Below are 19,682 nucleotides of genomic sequence, written 5' to 3' on the forward strand. Positions count from 1 at the left end.
AGGGCAAAGATTAGGGGAGGGGGCTGCTGGATGGAGCGTCAACCTCAGCCCTCTCGGACCCCCCGTTTCAGTGGGTGTCCCCCCACCAGTCCTGCGCCTCTTCCAGGACCAGAAGCCCCATTGTTCTGCTCTTTAGCAAGAAAGCCCAGGCAGCTCTCAGAGAGGTGGAGGGGCTGTGCAAAGACCCCGGGGACCTGGGGACAGGCGGCTGCCCCCAGCGCTCCAGCCAGCCCTCTCGGAGGGGCCGCTCACTGCCCCCTCCTCCCCCAGCATTTAAACCCTCCAAGCCGCTGTTTTTCCTCCGTGATAAAATATTCATGTCAGCAGAGCAGGCCTCTTTGGGAAGGCTGCATGTGTCTGGCTTCTGCTTCGCACAGGCTTTTAAAGAGCAGGCCGCTTTTCCTACTCTCTATGCATTTTCTGAGTCCCGAATCAATAATGCACTTTCCTGGGCTGCTCTGGACGCAGCTTTTCTTCCTCTGGCCCCCTTCCCCGCCGCCCGCCCTCGCCTGCTTTCCCTCCCTCCCTTTCTTTCTCTCTTTCCTTCTTTCTTTCGTCCATCCTTCCATCTCACCTTCTTTACTTTTATCCTCTTTGTTAAAAGGTATTAAACGAAAGCGTTGGGCTGTCTGGGTGGCGAGCCTCATTGGAGAGCGGGGGTGGGCAGGAAGGGAGAGGAGGGGAGGCCGGCCAGCCGGCCGCTGCCAGGCAGGCGAGCTCTGGGAGGGACGGCCTGAGTCTGTGTGCAGGGGGAGGCGAGGAGGAGAGGGGAGCCTTTCCGCTGGCCCCCGGGGGAGCGGCGTTTGAGCTCCTGGCATGGGGAGGAGGAGGACTTGGGCTAATCCAGGCTCTCTCTCCTTTTTCTAATCAATCAGAAAATGTTTACGGCATCACCAGAGAAAACAGGACCAGCATGTAAAAGAAAGGGGGCCTGGAGTGAGGAAATATGTGGAGGGTAAGCCAAAATATATCGCCCAACTTTCCAGGGAGTGGGCAGTCCAGATCGGCCTACCTGCTTTTTGTAGTAATGAGCTCCCTGTCACAAGGGGTATGTAATTGGAAGGGGAGCCGTCCCTTGTCTGAGATGCCCACGTGTCTCTGGTCCGTTACACGGAACCAGGCGAGGGGGCCGCAGGGATCAGCGCAGGCACTCTTCAGCTGGGACAGACTTTCCCACCCCAGCGTTCCTAGAAATCTGGCTGTGGGAAGCATCCACATATGCCCAGGGCAAAGCGAAATGTATCCTTTTTTTAAAAGAAAAAAAAAGAATAAAATCTGGAGAGATTAACCCTGGTCTAGTCGGAGCCTTGGCACAACCCTGCCCGCCCCTTCTGGCTGTTCAGCTGATGGAGGAAATCCGCCGCGCTGGGTCTGTAGCCATGACAAGCGGCATTTGGCATTGCATCCTGGCCCCTCTGCTGGACGGCTCGCCCACCAGGCAGCCCAAGGCCTCAGGTCATGGGAAAGTCTTGCCGCAGGGTCTGTTGGGGAAGCCAGAGTTGGGGTGAGGAGGAGTGAGGAAGCGGGGTCCCTCCCCGGCTCCTAGAGCAGCACCTCAGCTGGCTGCTTCTCACTTCCCTTAGTAGGCACAAGGTCCTACATGGGTGATGCTGGGCAGGTTGCTCACCCTCTCTGAGCCATGCCAGAGCAATGGCTTCAGTGAGGCGAGCTGGATAGTGTGTGTTGAATAAGCACTCAGCAAACACTGTCCTTAGATCCAGTTGCTGAGGGTCCTCACTCAATGTGGAAATGTTTATCGACTACCACTACGTGCAAACGACTGTTGGGGGATGTGGGGCAAGGGTGGTCCAGACCCAGAGCTGCTATCCTGGAGTCCAGTCTCAGTCTTGGAAGGTTCTGGAAGGAGGCAAATTGTGGGCAGGGTTGAAATGAAAGGTCTCTCTTTCCTCTGAAACAACTCGAGGACCAGAGCCGAGTGGAGAGCTGCTCTGAGCCCCTGAATTGCCGAGGTGCATCTCCGTGAGTTACGGCCACACTGGGGCCAGTTCCAGGGGCAGCCTGACATGCCGGGTCCGAGCTGGACCTCTGCCCAGGAGATGCCTGCCATGGCCAGTTCGGGCTCAGGCTCTGGGGCGGGTGGGGGGCCGTCGCCGTGGCTTCTGGAGGCTCATTTCCAGGATGGATGAGTCCCGGGGAGACGCCTGGCCCCGGTCCTGGCCGCCCCCTCCCTGAGTAATGGCTGCGCGGGGAAGAAACGGCTCCAACGAGAAACAAAAACCAAAAGAAACAGGAGAAGCCTCCCTGGCCGGCTGTAGCTCCTGCCCCAACGTGCTGCGTGGGGTTGGTTTCTGCTGATTCACGAGCCAGGAGGGTGACCTTGCTGCTGTCCAGGGCTTAGCTGGAAAAGAAACGGAAAAGGGCCGGGAAGAGGAGCCTGCAGGTGGGGGTGGGAGCTTGAGGGACAGCGAGCAATGAAGCCACAGAAGGAGGATGGGCGGGGGGGTGGGGTGGGGGTGGGTGCGGAGAGGAGCTGTGGGAGGGGGAGAGAGTCACAGCCGGTCAGGGCAGCTAGAATTAGAACCGGCTCCCAGCAGAATCTCCGTTTCCGCTTTGTTAATAATTCATGCCCGCTGCAACTTTTCTTACCAATAAGTAGGAAATACTTTGTTACGGAGAATTCCCCCGGCACCTGGGCTTTCTCCCTGGAGATGGGGATGTATGTCCGCACCCTTCCTCCCGAGTAGGGCGGGGGACTGAGGAACTTAGACTTTGGGATGTCAGTGTCAGAGCTCCATCATTTCGAGAATGGGGAAACCGAGGCACAGAGACGGCAAGGCCCCGCCCAAGGTCATACGTGGGGTTAGGGACTGTCTCCCGAGTCACATGGCAACTCCACGACCCCGTGGCTCCATGTACTTATTACTGGTATGGTAGCAAGTATATTACTTACTGGCCCAGGCCAGAAGAGTTTACCCCCAAATTCCAGAAGCATCGCGCCAGGTGGAGGATGGGGTGGCTCGGCTGCCTTCCGCTTCTTCCCCCTCACCTTTGCCCCTCGCTAAGTCCTGTTCAGTAGCAGGAATCCCCGGTGATGGCCGGGCTCCAGTCCCTGCCAGGCGGCACCCCTTGCCTTGGGCTCTGCTTGGCAGCCACCTGCCTCCCACCAGCAGATGCCTCAGCTCCAGTTGAGGTTGATGGGGCTGAGGATGAGTTCAGCTGGCAACTCGGCAGACAGGTTCAAAAAAATCTGTCAGCTGCTAAACTGTTCCCTGGGCCTGCCCACACGCCTGGGTGGCAGAGCGATGGGCTGTCTGCCTCCTGGTGGACCTGAGTCTCGGGGGAGTGGCACAGGGCTCAGGCCGGCAGCATCCTTTCCCTTTTGGGTGAAGGGCACAGTTTCCTTGACTTCTCTCTGAGTCTGACTCCCTGGCTTCTTGTCCCGCCGGGGCCACTGCAGAGCAGCGTGACTTTGAGAAGTTACTCAGCCTCTCCTCACTTGTGGAATGTAAGTACAAGGACCGCGTCCTCCAGCACCACCCTGAGCGTCAGGCGGGATGACGCACGAGCAGTGCTCAGCAAGGGCTGTGGACCTCGCTGTTTGCTCAGGCTGCAGGGCCAGTGGTAGTCAGGATGTCTTCCCTGCATCCAGCGTCCCTGAGCTGGGTGCTTGCCACGTGGCACCTAGTGTAATTCTCACGACCGTCCTATGAAGTCAGCACTCTCCACCTCTCTGGCTTCTATTCATTTGACAGGGGTGTCCCAAGCCCCTGGGAGTGCCAGGGGCTGGACTGCGGTGGGGAAGGAGGCAGGTGAGGCCAGGGTCCTCGTGGCCCTTCCCCTCCACCCAGAAGCTGAGACTCAGTGTGGCTGGTGAGTGGCTGAGCGAGGACCGCACCCGCTCACCTGGCTACGAGTTGCACAGCCCTTCCCACCATGCTCTGGCTAAAACCGGCCTTGGCGGCAGGCAGCCACTGTGACATGTGGTTCCAGCACAGGTCGGGGTTGCCAGGCTGGTCCTCACGAAGTTGTTCATTCCCCCTCCTGAGACTCCGTTACACTTCCGGTGACCGCCCCTCCACGGGCTCCTTGATTAGGGGCCCGAAGTTCCCAAGAGCCAGACCTCCCCGGGGGGCAGTTCCCTCTGTCCTGTTAACAACTGGCTTTCCCACTCAATTATGTTCTTTGCCCGAAGCTTGTCTGCAGTGTTTACAACCTGGCCTCTGACTCCAGCTGCACCCTTTGCGCAGAAAACAACATAAAAGCAAACGTATTTAAGAGACTGTTGCAAGGTTTGAAAAGCGTGGTGTGAAATGATTTCTCCGTTGAGTAGTCCTACCCAGTGTCCCCGGGGGAGATGCGTCCCCACCCCGTCGTCCGTGCTGCTGTCCCAGGTGGCCGCCTTCCCGCGCCCTGCACCCCTGCCTTCACCCCTCCAGCTCTGCTGCCTACCCTTCCAGGCCTCCGTGTGTCTGTGGAGATGGGGGCGCCGCAGAGACGAAGGGCTCGGTGTCCCCCCGGTTTCCTTGTTGGGGTCCCACAGAGTCCAGAGGAAGCACCAAGTGGCCGGCAGGCGCTCGGTTTCTGGTGTGTGAGTGGGAACGCCTGTAGCACCTGCCTCCCTGAGGGTTGCTGGGAGGAGGCGGCGAGAAAGGGTGTGAAGGGCCAGCCCAGCCCTGGCGCGTGGTTGGCGCTCAGTGACTGTCATGATCATCACGCTCTTCCAAGCCAGCAGTCCCAAGGCGGTCCGTGTGGTGTGTGAAGTTCTGCCTTTACCGTTAACGAGCTGGGTTGTTTCATCCTTACTTCTTGCCACAGAAGGCTGCTGGGAGAGCCCCTGAGCTGGCGCACGCGAAGCTGCTGTTCAGTAGTAATTGCTGCCGGCTGGGGACATTTTCTAGGTATTTCATACACGTTATCTCACATGATATTGGGTGAGAAAATAAAGACTCAGAGAGGTAAAGCAACTTTCTCAAGGTCACACAGCCTCAAAAGATAGAGTTGAGACTAAACCTAACACTTTCAGACCCCAAAGCAGATTCCTTGACTGCTCCGCCCTCCGGAAGAGGGGTTCTCCCTGGGGAGGTGAGACCCCCTGAACCCCCTGAATGTGCATGGAAAATGTGATGTGTTACATTTTTCTGGAGAAAGTTTCAAGGCTTTTAATAAGGGGTATGATTTTCCTTTGGTAACCGTTCATGAATTGTCTAGAGAAACAATTACTGGTGTTGTCCTAAAAGGTTAAGATGTGCCTCAAACATCCCTCTGTTTCTCCCTGGTTTTAGGCCACTTTATTTGGGCTGTTTGTTTCATGATGAGTTAATCTGATCTCACAGAGACAAGTGGAAACGTGCAGACCCAGAAGGCTGGCACCGCGCCCCCCGCCCGGGCACCCTCCTGTGCGCTGTCAGATGCAGCGGCACCGGGGGTGGGGGCACCGGGCAAAGCGGCTTCTGCTCCCGGGCTCGCTCCTCGGAACCGCCACCCCCCAGGGAAGCTGGGGAGGACAGCGAGAGGCTGAGCTGTCGGTGTGCGTGGAGAGGACAGGGTTCCGAGGCCACAGCGCCTGGCGCTAAACGGTTAAATGGAGTTCTGAGACCTCGGGGTGGGAGGGCCGCGGAAGGAAGAAGAGAAATAGCAGAGCGAGCAGAGAATTGTGCCGGCAGTGGCCTGAGATTTATTTATCGTGCTCGCTGGTGGTTGAGCCCGCTCCGCAGCAGGCGCGGGCGGTAAATACACAGCCTGATTCATTAGTTTCTGACCATCTGCTGCCCGGGCCGCGGGCGGGGCCAGGCCGCCCTGCAGGTGAGGGAAGCACGGCGGCCGCAGCCAGGCTGCAGCCCAGGCCCCCAGCAGAGCCGGCCACGTCAGTCTTCCTGGTGACGGACAGGCCAGGCGCACCTGGGGCTGTGAGGGGTCTCATGGCCCCCAGTGGGGACCACCAGGAGGCTGGGCAGGGTGAGGGGAGATAAAGCAGGGGGACAAAGGAGAACTGGGAAAAAGGTGAGGTGTGGGTGACTCACAGCCATTGGATTGACAAGAGTAATATCAACACTCAATATGAGATATATGAACATTAATCTAATTATATTAATAACTAATTAATATGATGACGATAATAACTATAATATAGCCAGCAGTTACTGAGGTCCAGACCCTATACAGAGGCTTCCCGATACTGTCCCAGATAAGCACACTAACAACCCTGTGATGGACGACGAGGGAACTGGGTTCAAAGATTGAGTCAGGCAGGAAGGGCTTCCTGGAGGAGATGCATAGGGGAGTGCTCTGAAAACCAGGAGGAGGGAAAGTGGCTGCAGGAGCACAAGCTCAGAGGTGAGAAGGACGAGGCAGCCTGTGAAAAGACGCAGCCTCCAGTGGTGTGTTGATAGGAGCTTCCCAGGTGGGCAAAGATGCATGCCGCCACCTGGTGGCAGCGTGCTGAGAAACCAGCCTCGTGGAGGAGGAGCTTCTGGGGGAACCCTCAAAGCCTCGAGGTTCAGACTGGCCCCTCTGAACCGTTCCTCCAGCCCAAGCCCACTTTCCTCACCTGTGATGAGGCATGTATGTTTGCTAGGGTCTGAGTGGCTCAAACAAGAGAGAGTTATTTTCTTACCGCTCTAGGGGCTAGAAGGTCAAGATCAAGGTTCGTGTGATCCATGAAGACCAAGGCAGGGCCTCTCCTGGGGCCTCTCTCCTGGGCTTGCAGATGGCCGCCCTTGTGCTGCCTGTTCACGTGCTCCTTTCTCTGCACACGCACCCTGGTGTTTCCGTGTGTGCACATTCCCTCTTCTTCTGAGGACACCAGCCAGATTGGGTCAGGGCTCGACCTCACGGCCTCGTTTTGGCTTAGTCACCCTTTAAAGGCCCCGTCTCCACATGCTTCAGTGCTCAAGGGGCCTTCCCTGCTGTGGGCCGACAGGGGGACAGGGAGGGGCCGTCCCTCACAGGTGGGGCTGCCTCCTCCAGCCCCGCATCCTGCCGCCCTCTTGTCGCCAGGCCCCACCTCTGCAGGCCACTGAGCCATCCCCATGGGGCCTCTCAGCCCCTTCCATTCAGGGGGCAGCCCAGGGTCCCTCAGCTGGAGCGCCAGGAAGCTCGGACCCCCGCAAGCTGAGCCAGGCCCCTCTCTCGCCATGTTGCCTGTGAGGTCACCCCTGAGGTTGTCTGGGACAGGAGCAGGCTCATCCTCAGAACCACGGCCCACTCTCAGGGAGGCCTGGGCCAGTCCTGGCTCACCCTGGGCCTCAGTTTCCCCATCTGCACGATGAGGAGTTGGACTCAGTGGTGCACCCCTTCCGCCCCAAGGTTTGCGGGTCCCATGAATCGGCAGGGCTGGGCGGGGTTGGGGGCAGTGGCACCATGGGGGCCGAGGGCAGGGCTTTTGTGGTCAGAGAGGGTTTTGTAGGACCTGCCTCAGTAAACCCTGAGGCCAGCCTGCCCACCGAGGAGCCCCGGGCGGCCCGGGAACTCGTCCTCCACGAACGGGCATGGAAGGCGGTGCCGGCGGGTGTGGCGGGGGGACCAGCTCATCTCCCAGGAGGCAACGCACCCACTCCCCGGGGGGCCGGATGGCTCATTTCAGAGCGAGGAACTTAACGCTGATCCAAGCCGGTTTGTCTGAGCAAATCGGAGACCTGACACGTACCTCACGAAGGGCTGTGAGCGGTCTGGGGGCTGTGCCGCGCTTAGTGTGGGTTTGATTTTAATCAATAGGCTTAATTTTTTAGGGCAGTTTTAGGCTTACAGAAAATTGAGCTGACAGTACAGAGAGTTGCTAATACCCCCGTTTCCCCGCACGAGCCCCCCGTTTCTACCGTCGTGCATCCGTGCGGTGCATTTGTACCGTTGCTGAACCGACACTGATAGTTGTCAGTTCCATGCGTACGTTAGGGTCCACCCTTGGAGTCGTACATTCCATGCATTTTCACAAATGTGTAATGTCGTGTATCCACCGTGACAGTGTCACACAGAATCGCTTCACTGCCCTAAAAGGCCCCTATGCTCCATCTATTCATCCCTCTGACCCCGGGCAGCCACTATGTTAGTGACATTTCCAGGCCTCCGGGTGAGTTCACACAGTGGACCAGACACGTAGAATGGATTTGAGCTGCGGTGGAGGGAAGCCACAGCTGGTCCCCGCTGGGCCCAGGAGCAGCTGCCAGCCTTCTGGGGGGAGCTGGGGGGAGAGTAAGTGGGTGGGGCCATGCCCTGCCTTCCTCAGCCAGTGTCCCAGGCCGGACCTGCCAGGCATGTGCCAAGGACCTGGAAATGACTTGCCACAAAGAGGCCCCCCCTTTGAGAGGAACCCCCAGACACTCAGCATCCATCCGGTGTGCCCGGACTCCGCAGGAGGCCGACACGCATGTGCGGGGCCAGAGACGGCTCTGCCTCAGATGGGCCGGGGTGTGGCTCCCGGCTCTTCCCAGCGGAGGCCTTGGGCAGGGGTCACCATCTTCCTGAGCCTGGGTTTCTTCCTCCGGAGCACAGAGATCATTGTCCCGCTGTGTGTGGGTGAGATGCTCAGTAGAAGAGAAGTGAGCTCATGAGGTCTGTAGATGAGATACTGTGCCTGGTTGTTCCACCGCTCCTGTTGGTACTCGTGGCATTGTTTAAAGGGTCAGGAAGGTGACTCGGTGTAGGAGGTGTTAGAGGCGAGAATGTGAGTAGGAATTTTCGAGGCGGAGAGTGGAAGGGCAGGTCGAGGAGAGGGAACACCATCTGCAAAGGCTCGGAGGCACAGACAAGCAGGGCTTGGAGGACAGGAGTGCTCAGGTGGGAGGCAGGGAACAGAGGCTGCAGGCATGGTGGGAGGGGGTCGGGGCCAATGTATTAAAAAATTGGGGCTTTATCCTCCAGGCAATGGGGAGCCATGGGGGACCGTGGGGCAGGGGACTAACACCCGTCCTTCTTGGTCGTCTGTATTGAGAGAGGAACGAGTGTGTGTTTTCTGGGGAGGCCACAGAATTGCCTGTCTTTACACACTTTGGGGCAATGGGTACAAATTACCTGCCCAGGAGACGCTTCCTGGGCCAGGACATCAGAGCACAGGCTCCGTGACCTCAGGGCAGACGCCTGGGCATGCGGTGGGGCGGGCTGGGCGAGGCTCCCTGAGCAGCCGGCGCCCACGTCTCTGGTCCTCTCCCCTGCAGGAAAACCCCTATCTGTGCAGCAACGAGTGTGACGCCTCCAACCCGGACCTGGCCCACCCGCCCCGGCTCATGTTCGACAAGGAGGACGAGGCGCTGGCCACGTACTGGCAGAGCGTCACGTGGAGCCGCTACCCGAGCCCGCTGGAAGCCAACATCACCCTGTCGTGGAACAAGAGCGTGGAGCTGACGGACGACGTGGTGGTGACCTTCGAGTACGGCCGGCCCACCGTCATGGTCCTCGAGAAGTCCCTGGACAACGGGCGCACGTGGCAGCCCTACCAATTCTACGCCGAGGACTGCATGGAGGCCTTCGGCATGCCGGCCCGCCGGGCCCGCGACCTGGCCGCCTCGGGCGCCCACCGCGTGCTCTGCACCGAGGAGTACTCGCGCTGGGCCGGCTCCAAGAAGGAGAAGCACGTGCGCTTCGAGGTGCGGGACCGCTTCGCCATCTTCGCCGGCCCCGACCTGCGCAACCTGGACAACCTCTACACGCGGCTGGAGAGCGCCAAGGGCCTCAAGGACTTCTTCACCCTCACCGACCTGCGCATGCGGCTGCTGCGCCCGGCGCTGGGCGGCACCTACGTGCAGCGGGAGAACCTCTACAAGTATTTCTACGCCATCTCCAACATCGAGGTCATTGGCAGGTAAGGCACCTGGGGCGTTACCTGGTTCCTGGGATGTTATCTGACACCTGAGATGATGCCTGGTACCTGGGATGTTACCTGGTACCTGAGATGATGCCTGGTACCTGGGATGTTACCTGGTTCCTGGGATGTTACCTGGTTCCTGGGATGTTACCTGACACCTGAGATGATGCCTGGTACCTGGGATGTTATCTGGTTCCTGGGATGTTACCTGGTTCCTGGGATGTTACCTGACACCTGAGATGATGCCTGGTTCCTGGGGTGTTACCTGGTACCTGAGACATTACCTAATTCCTGAGATGTTATTTGATATCTCAGATGTTACATGGTTCCTGAGATGTTACCTTGTACCTGGGATGTTGCTTGATACCCAGCATGCTTACCTGGTACCCTAAACATTGCTGGTTCCTGGGATGTTATGTCAAGGGGCTGCCTACGATGGCCAGGGCTGCACAGACAAGATGCCTGGGTTTTTCCATGGACGGGGGTGAATGGTGGATGATAAACATTAAGCATCCTCGTAGGGCCCGGGCTGCCTCTGGCCAGGGCAGCGGGAGCCCTGGAGGGGATGAGTGGAGCTGGACGCTGTGGGCAGGGCTTCGGCGAAAGCCTCGTGTTCAGGACCTGCTCCGTAACTGTCCACTGACTCAATGAACGGGCGCTTGTGTCTAGCGGTCCCCAGGCCCATCCTCAGGCTCCGTGATTTGCTAGAAGGACTCATAGAACCCAGCAAAGCTGTTACGCTTGCCACCACAATGTATTACAATGAAAGGATGCAGATGAAAATTGGCAGCCGGAAGAGGTGCACAGGGCAGACTCTAGGAGCGACCAGTGCAGGTTCCCGGTCACCCTCTCCCAGTGCAGTCGCACACAGCACTTGATTCTCCCAGCAACGATGTGTGACAACACGTGTGGAGTGGTACCAGCCAGGAAAGCTCGCCAAAGCCTTGGTGTCCAGGGTCTTTATTGGGAATTGATCACTTAGGCACGGCCAACTGCCTGTGGGCTTGACCTTGGTCTTCAATCCCTGACCCAGAAGTCAAGCTAATGCTGCATGGTCCAAGGTCCCCACCATAGGTCCCATCATTAGCATAAACTATCCGGTGTGGCCCAAGGCCCCAGGGAAACAACGACCCTCTTACCAGGTGGGACTCCCAAGGGCTCGGGGCTGCCCTCCCAGGAGCCGGTCAAGGCCAGGCTTTCCTTTGGAATATGCAGGATGTGCATAACCCACACCCGCAGAGTTAACCATTTGCCCAGCTTTGGAGGAAAATGTGTCTTGAGGACACTTTTGGGGGAGGCAAAAGACTGCCATCAGAGGGAGAAGCAGCCTTTGATGCCCAGGAACTGGCTAGACTGCGGATGACTGAATGGTTCCATGCTGGCCCAGATCACTTGTTCATTTGACACACAATGTGCTGGTCTGTAGGGGCAAGGACTTTATCCCTGAGCCACCTGTCTGACACCATGGTCTGCATAGGAGAGAGGCTTGGGGAGGCCCCGTCACTGAGTAACCAAGGGGTCAAGCATAAAGGGCAGTAGCAGGTGGTGCAAGAGTTCTCCAAGGGTGGTTCCTGGGCCGGCAGCATCAGCATCGCTTGGGAACTTGCTAGAAATGGAAGTTCTCAGGCTCCACGCCACACCTGCCGCATCGCAAGTTCCAGGGGTGGGCCAAGCGGTCCGGGTTTTAACCAGCCCTCTGGGGGATTCTGACGCACACTTGGGTTTGAGAAGCGCCGGGGTGATTGTTGGGAGTGTGGACTCTGGAGCTGGACGGCCCGGGGTGTATCCCCAGCTCTGCCATCCACTGGCTGTGAGACTCTGGGCAAGGACTGCTCTGTGCCTCAGTTTCCCCCTCTGTAGAATGGGGTTGATAATGATCATGCCTCTCTCACTGGAGCATGGTGAGAGTTACGTGAGCAGGAGTGGGGCGTACGCAGGGCCAGGAGCGTGGCTTCGGCCGGTGTGGGCAGGGGGGCACCAGGGGCCCAGCTGGGACAACACGCCCTGGGTGCTTTTCCCCAGCAGGCTCTGAGGACGGCCGGAGTATATAATTACTGAGGAGCGGAAAAAGCACGGCTGCATGGTGTGTATGGTATAATCCCATTTTATAAAATATATAAGACGCCTGTGCGCGTGATTTCTGCGTCTTTAGTGGACATTGGAAAGTGGTCCGTCCAGGCACAGGAAGGTACCACGGATACAGGGAAAGGCTGGAAGCTGGCGCCAACCCATCACTGTGGGCACGCCTGCGAGTGGGGCTGGGCGGGGCGTGTGGAGCCCCCGTTTTCAGCTCGCATCTGTGTTTTATTTCACTTTGTGTGTGTGGATTGCAGGTGGGCCAAGGGGAAGGCAGGTGGTCCAGGAGGCAGGTTCAGGTTCAAGTGTGGCAGGTGGGGGAGAGGCAGGTGCTCACGCAGTGCCTGTGGTTCTGACGTCTGTGATTTCTACCCCACCCCCCACCCTATTTGCGGTGGGATATTTTAAATCAGGAAGGTTCTGGAAACCACCTGACATATAGCCCCTGTTCTGGAAGCCAGGGGTCAAGAATCGGATTCCTATGGTTGTTTCTCTGACCCGTGTCCAGACTTTGGGCCTCTGGTCATCCTGGTGACCTCTGCCTGCCCTCAGGATGCAATGGTCTGGTCAGTATAAGACCCCTCCTCTGCCCCAGAGTCCCTCTCACCTTAGCTGCTCAGGGGTGGGGACCAGATCCCCACACCTGGGGGCAGCAGCCCCTTTTCTGACCTGCCCTGGGCTGCTCCAGGGGGCCCCTCATCTTCAGGAGGCTGATCAAGGGCCCACCTTCCACTTCCTTAGGCGGCTCATGTGGGGTGCTGATGTCTGGGGGTGCTGCAGGGTCTGGGCTGGGTGGTGACAGTCAGGGCCTGTGCCCCGTGCACCTTGGGGGTGAGGGTCGTCTGTCTCATAGGAGAGACTCTGAGATGCAGAAGTGGGGCGCAACATGTGCGGGAAGGGCCAGAGGGGGTGAGAAAGAGCCTCAGGTCTTCAGTCCCACCCAAATCAGGAAGATGCTGGGGCCGCGGGAGCTGGCTTCCAGACCTGCCCCTCTGCGCATCTCTGGGCCTCGGTTTCCCATCTGTAAGGTGAGAACTGGGGCCACGGGGAGCCTGTGTCTCCCTGGCCAGGTGGCAGGGCAGTCCCTGCTCAGCAGCTCATGGCTCCCCTGGCACCCAGCCCCTGCGGGCAGTGGAGATTAGCCGTCGTGGTGGTGAAAGTGCGTCAATCAATTCACAGCTGGAGTAAGTACTCTTCTACTCTTCGGGCGGGGCGGCGTTGGCAGGAAGGCGGCAGCTTGGCTTACCGATTAAGTGGATCTGGTTGGATGGTTCAGCAAAGAGCTGTGACTTCCTCTGCTTTTCCTTTTTAAATCTCGGGTGGGAAAGCCCCGCTGTGCCGGGCAGCCAGAGAGGCAGGACGGGGTGGCAAAGGCAGCATGGGGCTCAAGTGATGCCTTTGACGTTCCTGAGTGGGCACTTGGGGACCCCCAGGGGTTCTTAGATTTGAGACTTCAGGCTGCACTGGTTCTAGGAGACCCTCAGAATTTCATGACCCAGGGTTGCACAGTGCCTCCCCCATAGTTTGCTAGCATAGCTGATCTTTATTAAGCGTGTGCTATGGGCTCATTTCCTATTGAGCACTGAGCTAGGCTTCATGTGCGTTTTCTTATTTAATTGATAGTCATTTGATTCCACAATGGTTATTGAATCCCCAAGATCCCACAAGCCGAGGATATGGCATTGAGCAAGCCAGACCTGATCCCCACCTGGTAGAGCTTTCCTTACAGGGACAGTGCTCCCCTCTGCCTTGTGTTTTTAGATGAGGTCAGGGAACATAAGGAGGTCATACAATTAAACTAAACCCCAGATAGCCAACATCCAACGAAAGCATGTCCCAGCTCAAGTCCATCTCTACACGGGGTTATCTCACTGGCCTCCCCTTCCGAATACAGGGGTCTTTGATACTGTAGTTACTTCCACTCTGTCATTAATGTCAGCTATTTCCAACTTCAAGGGGGAGCCAGGAGGTGGGGTGGGGGGAGGCAGAGGGCAGAGGCACTTGGCTGCCGGGGAGAGGAAGACCGCAGTGGGAGAAAGCCCAGGGCTCAGGGAATGAGGAACTAGTATAAATTGGGGGGGGCAGGGTAGGAGTGAGAGGAGGGGCAGACTGAGCGGCAGCCCCATGGAGGGAAAGCGAGGGAGCAGCCCCCAGCACCTCGAGACCTCTGCCCTCACCAGCCTCGCCTCCCTGTGGGTCCTGGCAAAACCACCTTCCAGTCCCGCCCACTCAGGGTCTGGGATGGAGAGAAGACGGCGTCCTGCCCCCTTATTCACTCTCATTCGTAGACGGCAGGAAGGCGAGGGAGCTATTTTCTCCTTCCGCACCCCGAGGTGGGGGGCTCAGGTGCAGAGCGGGAGAGGTGCTGGCTGTACCTGGGCAGCGAATCCGGGGAGCCACCCAGATTGGAGGAGGAATACGATCGCCCCTTTGCTGTGCTGGGAGCAGAGACAGCCCCCACCTCCACCCCAGCACAGCAGTCCAGAGCAGCGAGGCCCAGACCCGGCCAGCATCACACAGGGCTGCCTTTTAAGAGGATGGGATCCCCAGCCCCACCACCAGGAGCTCTGGAGCCCGTCAGCGTGGGGCGAGGTCCAGAAAGCCGTCTCTTGGCAAAGGGCCTCTAGCGAGTTTGAGAGGCGGGAACCTCCAGGTAGAGCCTGCACTTGGGCCTCCTTAGACCAACCAGCATCTGAGTCCCAACTCCATCACGGATTAGCTGGGTCCCCTTCACCTGCCTGAGGCCCAGTTTTCTCATCTGCGAATTGGAGATAGAGTAACGACATCACCAGCTCATCGTGAGGATTCAGTGAAACACTATGTTTGAAGAGCTTGTCCCAGTGTCCCATTCCGCTGGCTAGTGGCAGGAGGGGTTAGGGAGAGAGGCGGGGGGCCAGGGCTGCCTGCGTCAGAGCTAAGATTCTGGAGCTAAGAAAAGGTCCTGTAAACCACAAAAGGAAAACACTTCTCCCTAAGACTTTCAAGGAAGAAGCCCTAGCTTCACCATCAGCACCCAAAGCTGAAATTGTTAAACTGTTCCTTGAATTCTCTTAGTTGAACAGTGAAGAATTATCATGAGTGGAGAAGCATGCTTTTTTGGGTTAGTGGGAGTTGCAAACCCAAATGTCCGAAGGGGCCCGGAAGACATCATATGTGTGTAACATAAACTAGTAGAGGTGATAAGGAAGGGTGTGGTCTGCAGAGAAGTGGAGAGAGCAGACCCCTCACCGGTCAAGAGACCAGATATTGCCAGATCTTCTGATGTTGCAAAAGAAGGCACACAGCAGATAGGTAGGTGAAATCTCCTGAGTTTTAAAATATTGGCCCTTACTTCAAGATTCTTTGGAAACCCTGTGCAGGTAAAACAAAACACACGTGCAGCCCAGGGCAGCTCACGAGCTGCTGGTGTCCCCTCTGCTCTGAGGTTTTCACGTCTCCTTGAGCTGTGATAGTACTGCCGCTACACAAATAGTATCCAGCAGGCCCCTGGCCGGGTGGGCATCCCAGGAGCTGGGGCAAGGGGACACTCTGGCCAAACAGCCTTGCCAGTCCTGTCCACTCCAGGTCTGGGACAGAGAGAAGAGGGGTCATTGTATTCTCACCCCCAGGCCCTGCCCAGGGGCAAACTCCTCTGCCCAGAAAACTCTTAGAGGCTCCAGGGAACCAGTCCAGTTGGGCCTTTGCCAGCCAGGGACAGGAAGGGAAGAGTGAGTTCCCCGTTCCTAGAGGTATTCAAGCTGAGCAAGGCGGCGTTTGTGGTAGATGATGCAAAGAGGTCGTGTGCATCAGATTACAGTCCTAGGCACCTGTGGCGTACAGCAATCATAAAGGTTGATTAAGTGAACAGGAACTATAGATACCGTTTGAAAGTTTGGTGCGTGTTGGGTGCCAGGCATTGGGTCCTCACCCCGTTTTACCCGGGAGGAGCCTGAAGCCGTTGGAGAGCGAGGAGACCCACCAGGTCCCAGAGGCCGAGTGCGGCCTGGGTGGGCGGAGCTGACCGGGGACTGGCCGAGCCGGCAGGCTCCCCTGGATGATCCCGGCGTCTGGCTTCTCATCCGAGTCCCCTGGCCAGCTGACACCGGTCGGTTCTCTCCTCCTTTGACCCCTACCCCCTTTCTTCCCTTCTTGTCTTTTTCCATAAACGTCCTGTCCCTATTGATCCCCCGTAAGTGGAGATGGACGGAACTTAGCACGAGGACAGAAACCACGGAGGGAAGAAGACCTCCGCTTTGCGCATGTGCGGGGAGAGTGGTGGGTGGGCTGGAGGAGGGGTCAGAGAGAGAGACGCCTTTTCACTTACCGTCTGTGCGCGCCGTCCCTCCTTCTAGTCTCCTCCGCCCTTCTACAGAGGAAGCGGGGTGGGGAGGGGAGTGTGCGAATTGTGCTGGCTGCGCTGATTCCTTGTGCCTCTGAGATCCCCGTGGAGGCTGGGGAGGCTGGAGCTTCCTCCTTCGGTGTGTTAACTGTCGTCCCTGAGTAGTTGTTACGGGCCACGTTGCATTCCACGTTCTTTCTGTGTGCTTCCGTGTCGAGTCCTGCCGGGTGAGGAGCGTCGTCCCCAGTACACAGATGAGAAAACTGAGGCGTGGGGTTAAGAAACGGATGGATGTCCACACTAGGACGGCTGTAGTCGGAAAACAGAAGTAACAGTTGTTGGTGAGGATGTGGAGAAATGGGAACCCTCGTGCACTGTGGTGGGAATGTAAAATAGTGCAGCTGCTGTCAGGACAGCTTGCGGGTTCCTTAAAAAACTAAAATAGGATTGCCATGTGACCCAGCAATTCCACACCTGGGTATGCGTGCAACAGAATTGAAAGCAAGGTCTTGATCAGATATTTGTACACGTGTTCATAGCAGCATTATTCACAACAGCCAAAAGCTGGAAACAACCCAAGTGCCCATCAACAGATGATGGATAAACAAAATGTGGTCTACACACACAATGGAATATTATTCGGGCTTAAAAAGGGAGGAAATTCTGACACCTGCTTCAACATGGATCAACCCTGAGGCCGTTATGCTAAGTGAAATAAGCTAGTCACAGAAGGACAAATCCTGTAGGATTCCACTTATATATTTTACCTGAAGAAGTCAAAATCATAGAGACAGAAAATACGATAAAGTTTCCTGGGGAGGGGGCGGGAGGAATGTAGAGTTACTGTTTAGTGGGAATAGAGTTTCTGTTTGGGATGACGTGAAAGTTGTGGAGGTGGATGGTGAGGATTGCACAACAGTGTGAATGTACTTAATGCTAGTGAACTATACACTTAAAGATTGTGAAACAGTGAATTTTATGTGTATTTTACCACAACTTGAAGAAGAAATAGATGGGTGGATGTCTTCCATGTCAGACTGCCCAGGTGCAGATCCTGGCTCAGGTGTGACCCTGGGCAAGTTACTTAATCTGTCTGTGACTCCTTTCCCAGCTCAGAAAATGGAGACGATGCCCATGGGGTGAAATGAGACAATCCAGGAAGAGGGTGCAGGGCGGTGGCTGGGCCCTGGGAAGCACGCAGGAAGGACTTGTGTCGCCCTTATGTCAGTAAAACAGGAGGATCGCGGGCGGCACCCTGGAAGTCCTGCCGGGGCCACGGACTTGTAGGAGGGCTGTGGGTGGCTCCCTGAAACACGGGCTAAGTGATGTGTGGGGTCAGCCCGGGAGAGGGGCCCTGGATTTTATTCCATTCTCAAAGGGGTTCCTTGATCCCAAAACATTTGGAGAGTCAGTTTCGTGTTCTGCTTTTTATTCTTTTTTTAACCCAACATGCATGAGCCCAGCTGCTTGGGGACAGAGATTTCGTTTGGTAGTTCATGCCCCTTAGCTGGATCTGCTAAGCTTCCTGAACCTCTGCTTCCACCAAAGAGCGGACATGCGTCATTCAAACCAGCGTTGTCTGGGGGCCGGCCCAATGGTGCAGCGGTTAAGTGCGCACGTCCCGCTTCTCGGTGGCCCATTGTTCGTCGGTTCAGATCCTGGGTGCGGACATGGCACTGCTTGGCAAGCCATGCTGTGGTAGGTGTCCCACATATAAAGGAGAGGAAGATGGGCACGGATGTTAGCTCAGGGCCAGTCTTCCTCAGCAAAAAGAGGAGTGTTGGCAGCAGATGTTAACTCAGAGCTAATCTTCCTCAAAACAAAAACCAGTGTTGTCCGTCTGTGGAGAACTGGAGGGGGCGCAGAACTGTGCTGAGGAGTGCACAGGGGTCTGCTGCCAAGTGTGGTGGGTGGGCCAGAGGGGCCGTTTATCCGGGCTCCTCTGGGTCCTACCAGTCTGCTCACCCACCGCGTGTGGCCCCACCCTCAGCGGCAGGTGGCCGAGGGGGATCCTGGGTTTGGCAGAGGTCACAGAAGAGGGAGGAGCCCCCGGTGAGCTGGGGATGGAACCGCCAACCGTCAGCCTGCCTAACAGCGCTAGGGACGCGGTGCCCCTTTCTCTTCTGAGGGAGAAGGAGTTTCCTTCTGAGGGTTTTCTCGCTAGCGTACTAATTCATTCAAGAAACATTTTTCACGGGCACATGTGTTAGTGTCCTAGGGCTGCCAGAACCATGTGCCACAAAGCAGCTGGGCTTAAAACAACCGACATTTACTGTCTTACGGTTCCGGAGGCCTGAAGTCTGAGATCAAGGTGTCGGCAGGGCCGTGCTCCCTCAGAATCCTGTAGGGGAGAGTCCGCCCTGTGCCTCCCTCCTGGCTTCGGGCCTGGGGCAGCAACCTTCGGCCCTCCTTGGCTGCAGCTGCATCACTCCCACCCCTGCCCCGTCACTCCCTCCCCTGCCTTGTCACTCCCATCCCTGCCTCCGTCTTCTCCTGGCTGTCGTCTCTATGTCCTCTGTCTCTACCCAGTGTCCTTCCTGGATCTCTTCTTCTTAGAAGGACATCGGTCACATTGGATCGGGGCCCGTCCCACTCCAGGGTGACCTCATCTGAATTTCTATCTTAATCACGTCTGCAAAGACCCTATTTCCGTATAAGGTCACATTCACAGGCACTGGGGGTTAGAACTTCAATATATCTTTTTAGGGGACACAGTTCAACCCAGGACAGGCATCTGCTACACGCCTGACACAGCCAGGTATACAGACCCAAGAGCCTTGTGGGGTTTACGGTCTAGGAGGGAGCTAGGAATAAACAAACCAAATGACCACAGACGACTAAAGGTGCAAGGAAGGTAACGGAGGGGAGTGGGGGCGGGGCTGGGAGGATCAACCCGGGGTCTGGACGCAGGTGGTCCGGGAAGGCCCTGCAAGGAGGCAGCCTTAAGGGTGAAACCTGAAAGGTGAGTGGGAGCGGGTGGGGGGGGGGGCGTGCCTTCCCAGCAGGGGACCTGCAGGTGCAGAGGCCCCGCCTTGAACACGCGTGGTGCCTTCTAAGAACTCCTGTGCTGTGACCGTAGCATGCGAGCGCGTAAGAGAGGACAGTGCAGCTCACGCCAGCGCCGAGGCCACGGGAGGGAGTGGTTCTATTCTAAGTTCAGGGACAGCCGCTGCAGGATTTTAGGCAGAAGTGACATGCTCTGATCTCCGACGCCTGGGACTGCGTGTGGGGAGGGGGCCCTGCAGGGCTGCAGGAGACCGGGCACCTTCCTCCCGTGGAGGCGAGAGACGGGCCCCTGGAAATGGCCTTTGGCGGTAGAGTTGATGGAGTGGCTGGTGGGGGCAGGAGGTGTCGGGAGACTCCCAGGACTCTGGCTTGAGACACTGGGTGGATGGAGATTTTACCCAGTCAAATGGGGACAACTGTGGGGGAAGAAGTTTCTGGAAGAAAATTTTTTTAACATTTCTTAATTTTATATTTTATAGTGTCATACAGTAAAATTGACGTTTTTGGGTACACTCCTATGAATTT

The 19,682-nt window shown here is 57.2% G+C and overlaps 1 protein-coding gene across 9 annotated transcripts in view; it reads left to right on the top strand.

Moving 5' to 3' along the window:
* Window positions 1-19,682, top strand: part of NTNG2 (netrin G2) — a 79,917-nt gene that overhangs the window by 21,630 nt on the left and 38,605 nt on the right. For all 9 annotated transcript variants that reach the window (XM_070596998.1, XM_070597000.1, XM_070596999.1 and 6 more), the window contains one exon: window positions 9,111-9,754. In XM_070596998.1, coding sequence (XP_070453099.1) covers window positions 9,111-9,754 — 644 coding nt within the window. The remainder of the gene's footprint in view (window positions 1-9,110; window positions 9,755-19,682) is intronic.

Source organism: Equus przewalskii, chromosome 26, assembly GCF_037783145.1.
Source record: "Equus przewalskii isolate Varuska chromosome 26, EquPr2, whole genome shotgun sequence".
NCBI lineage: Eukaryota > Metazoa > Chordata > Mammalia > Perissodactyla > Equidae > Equus > Equus przewalskii.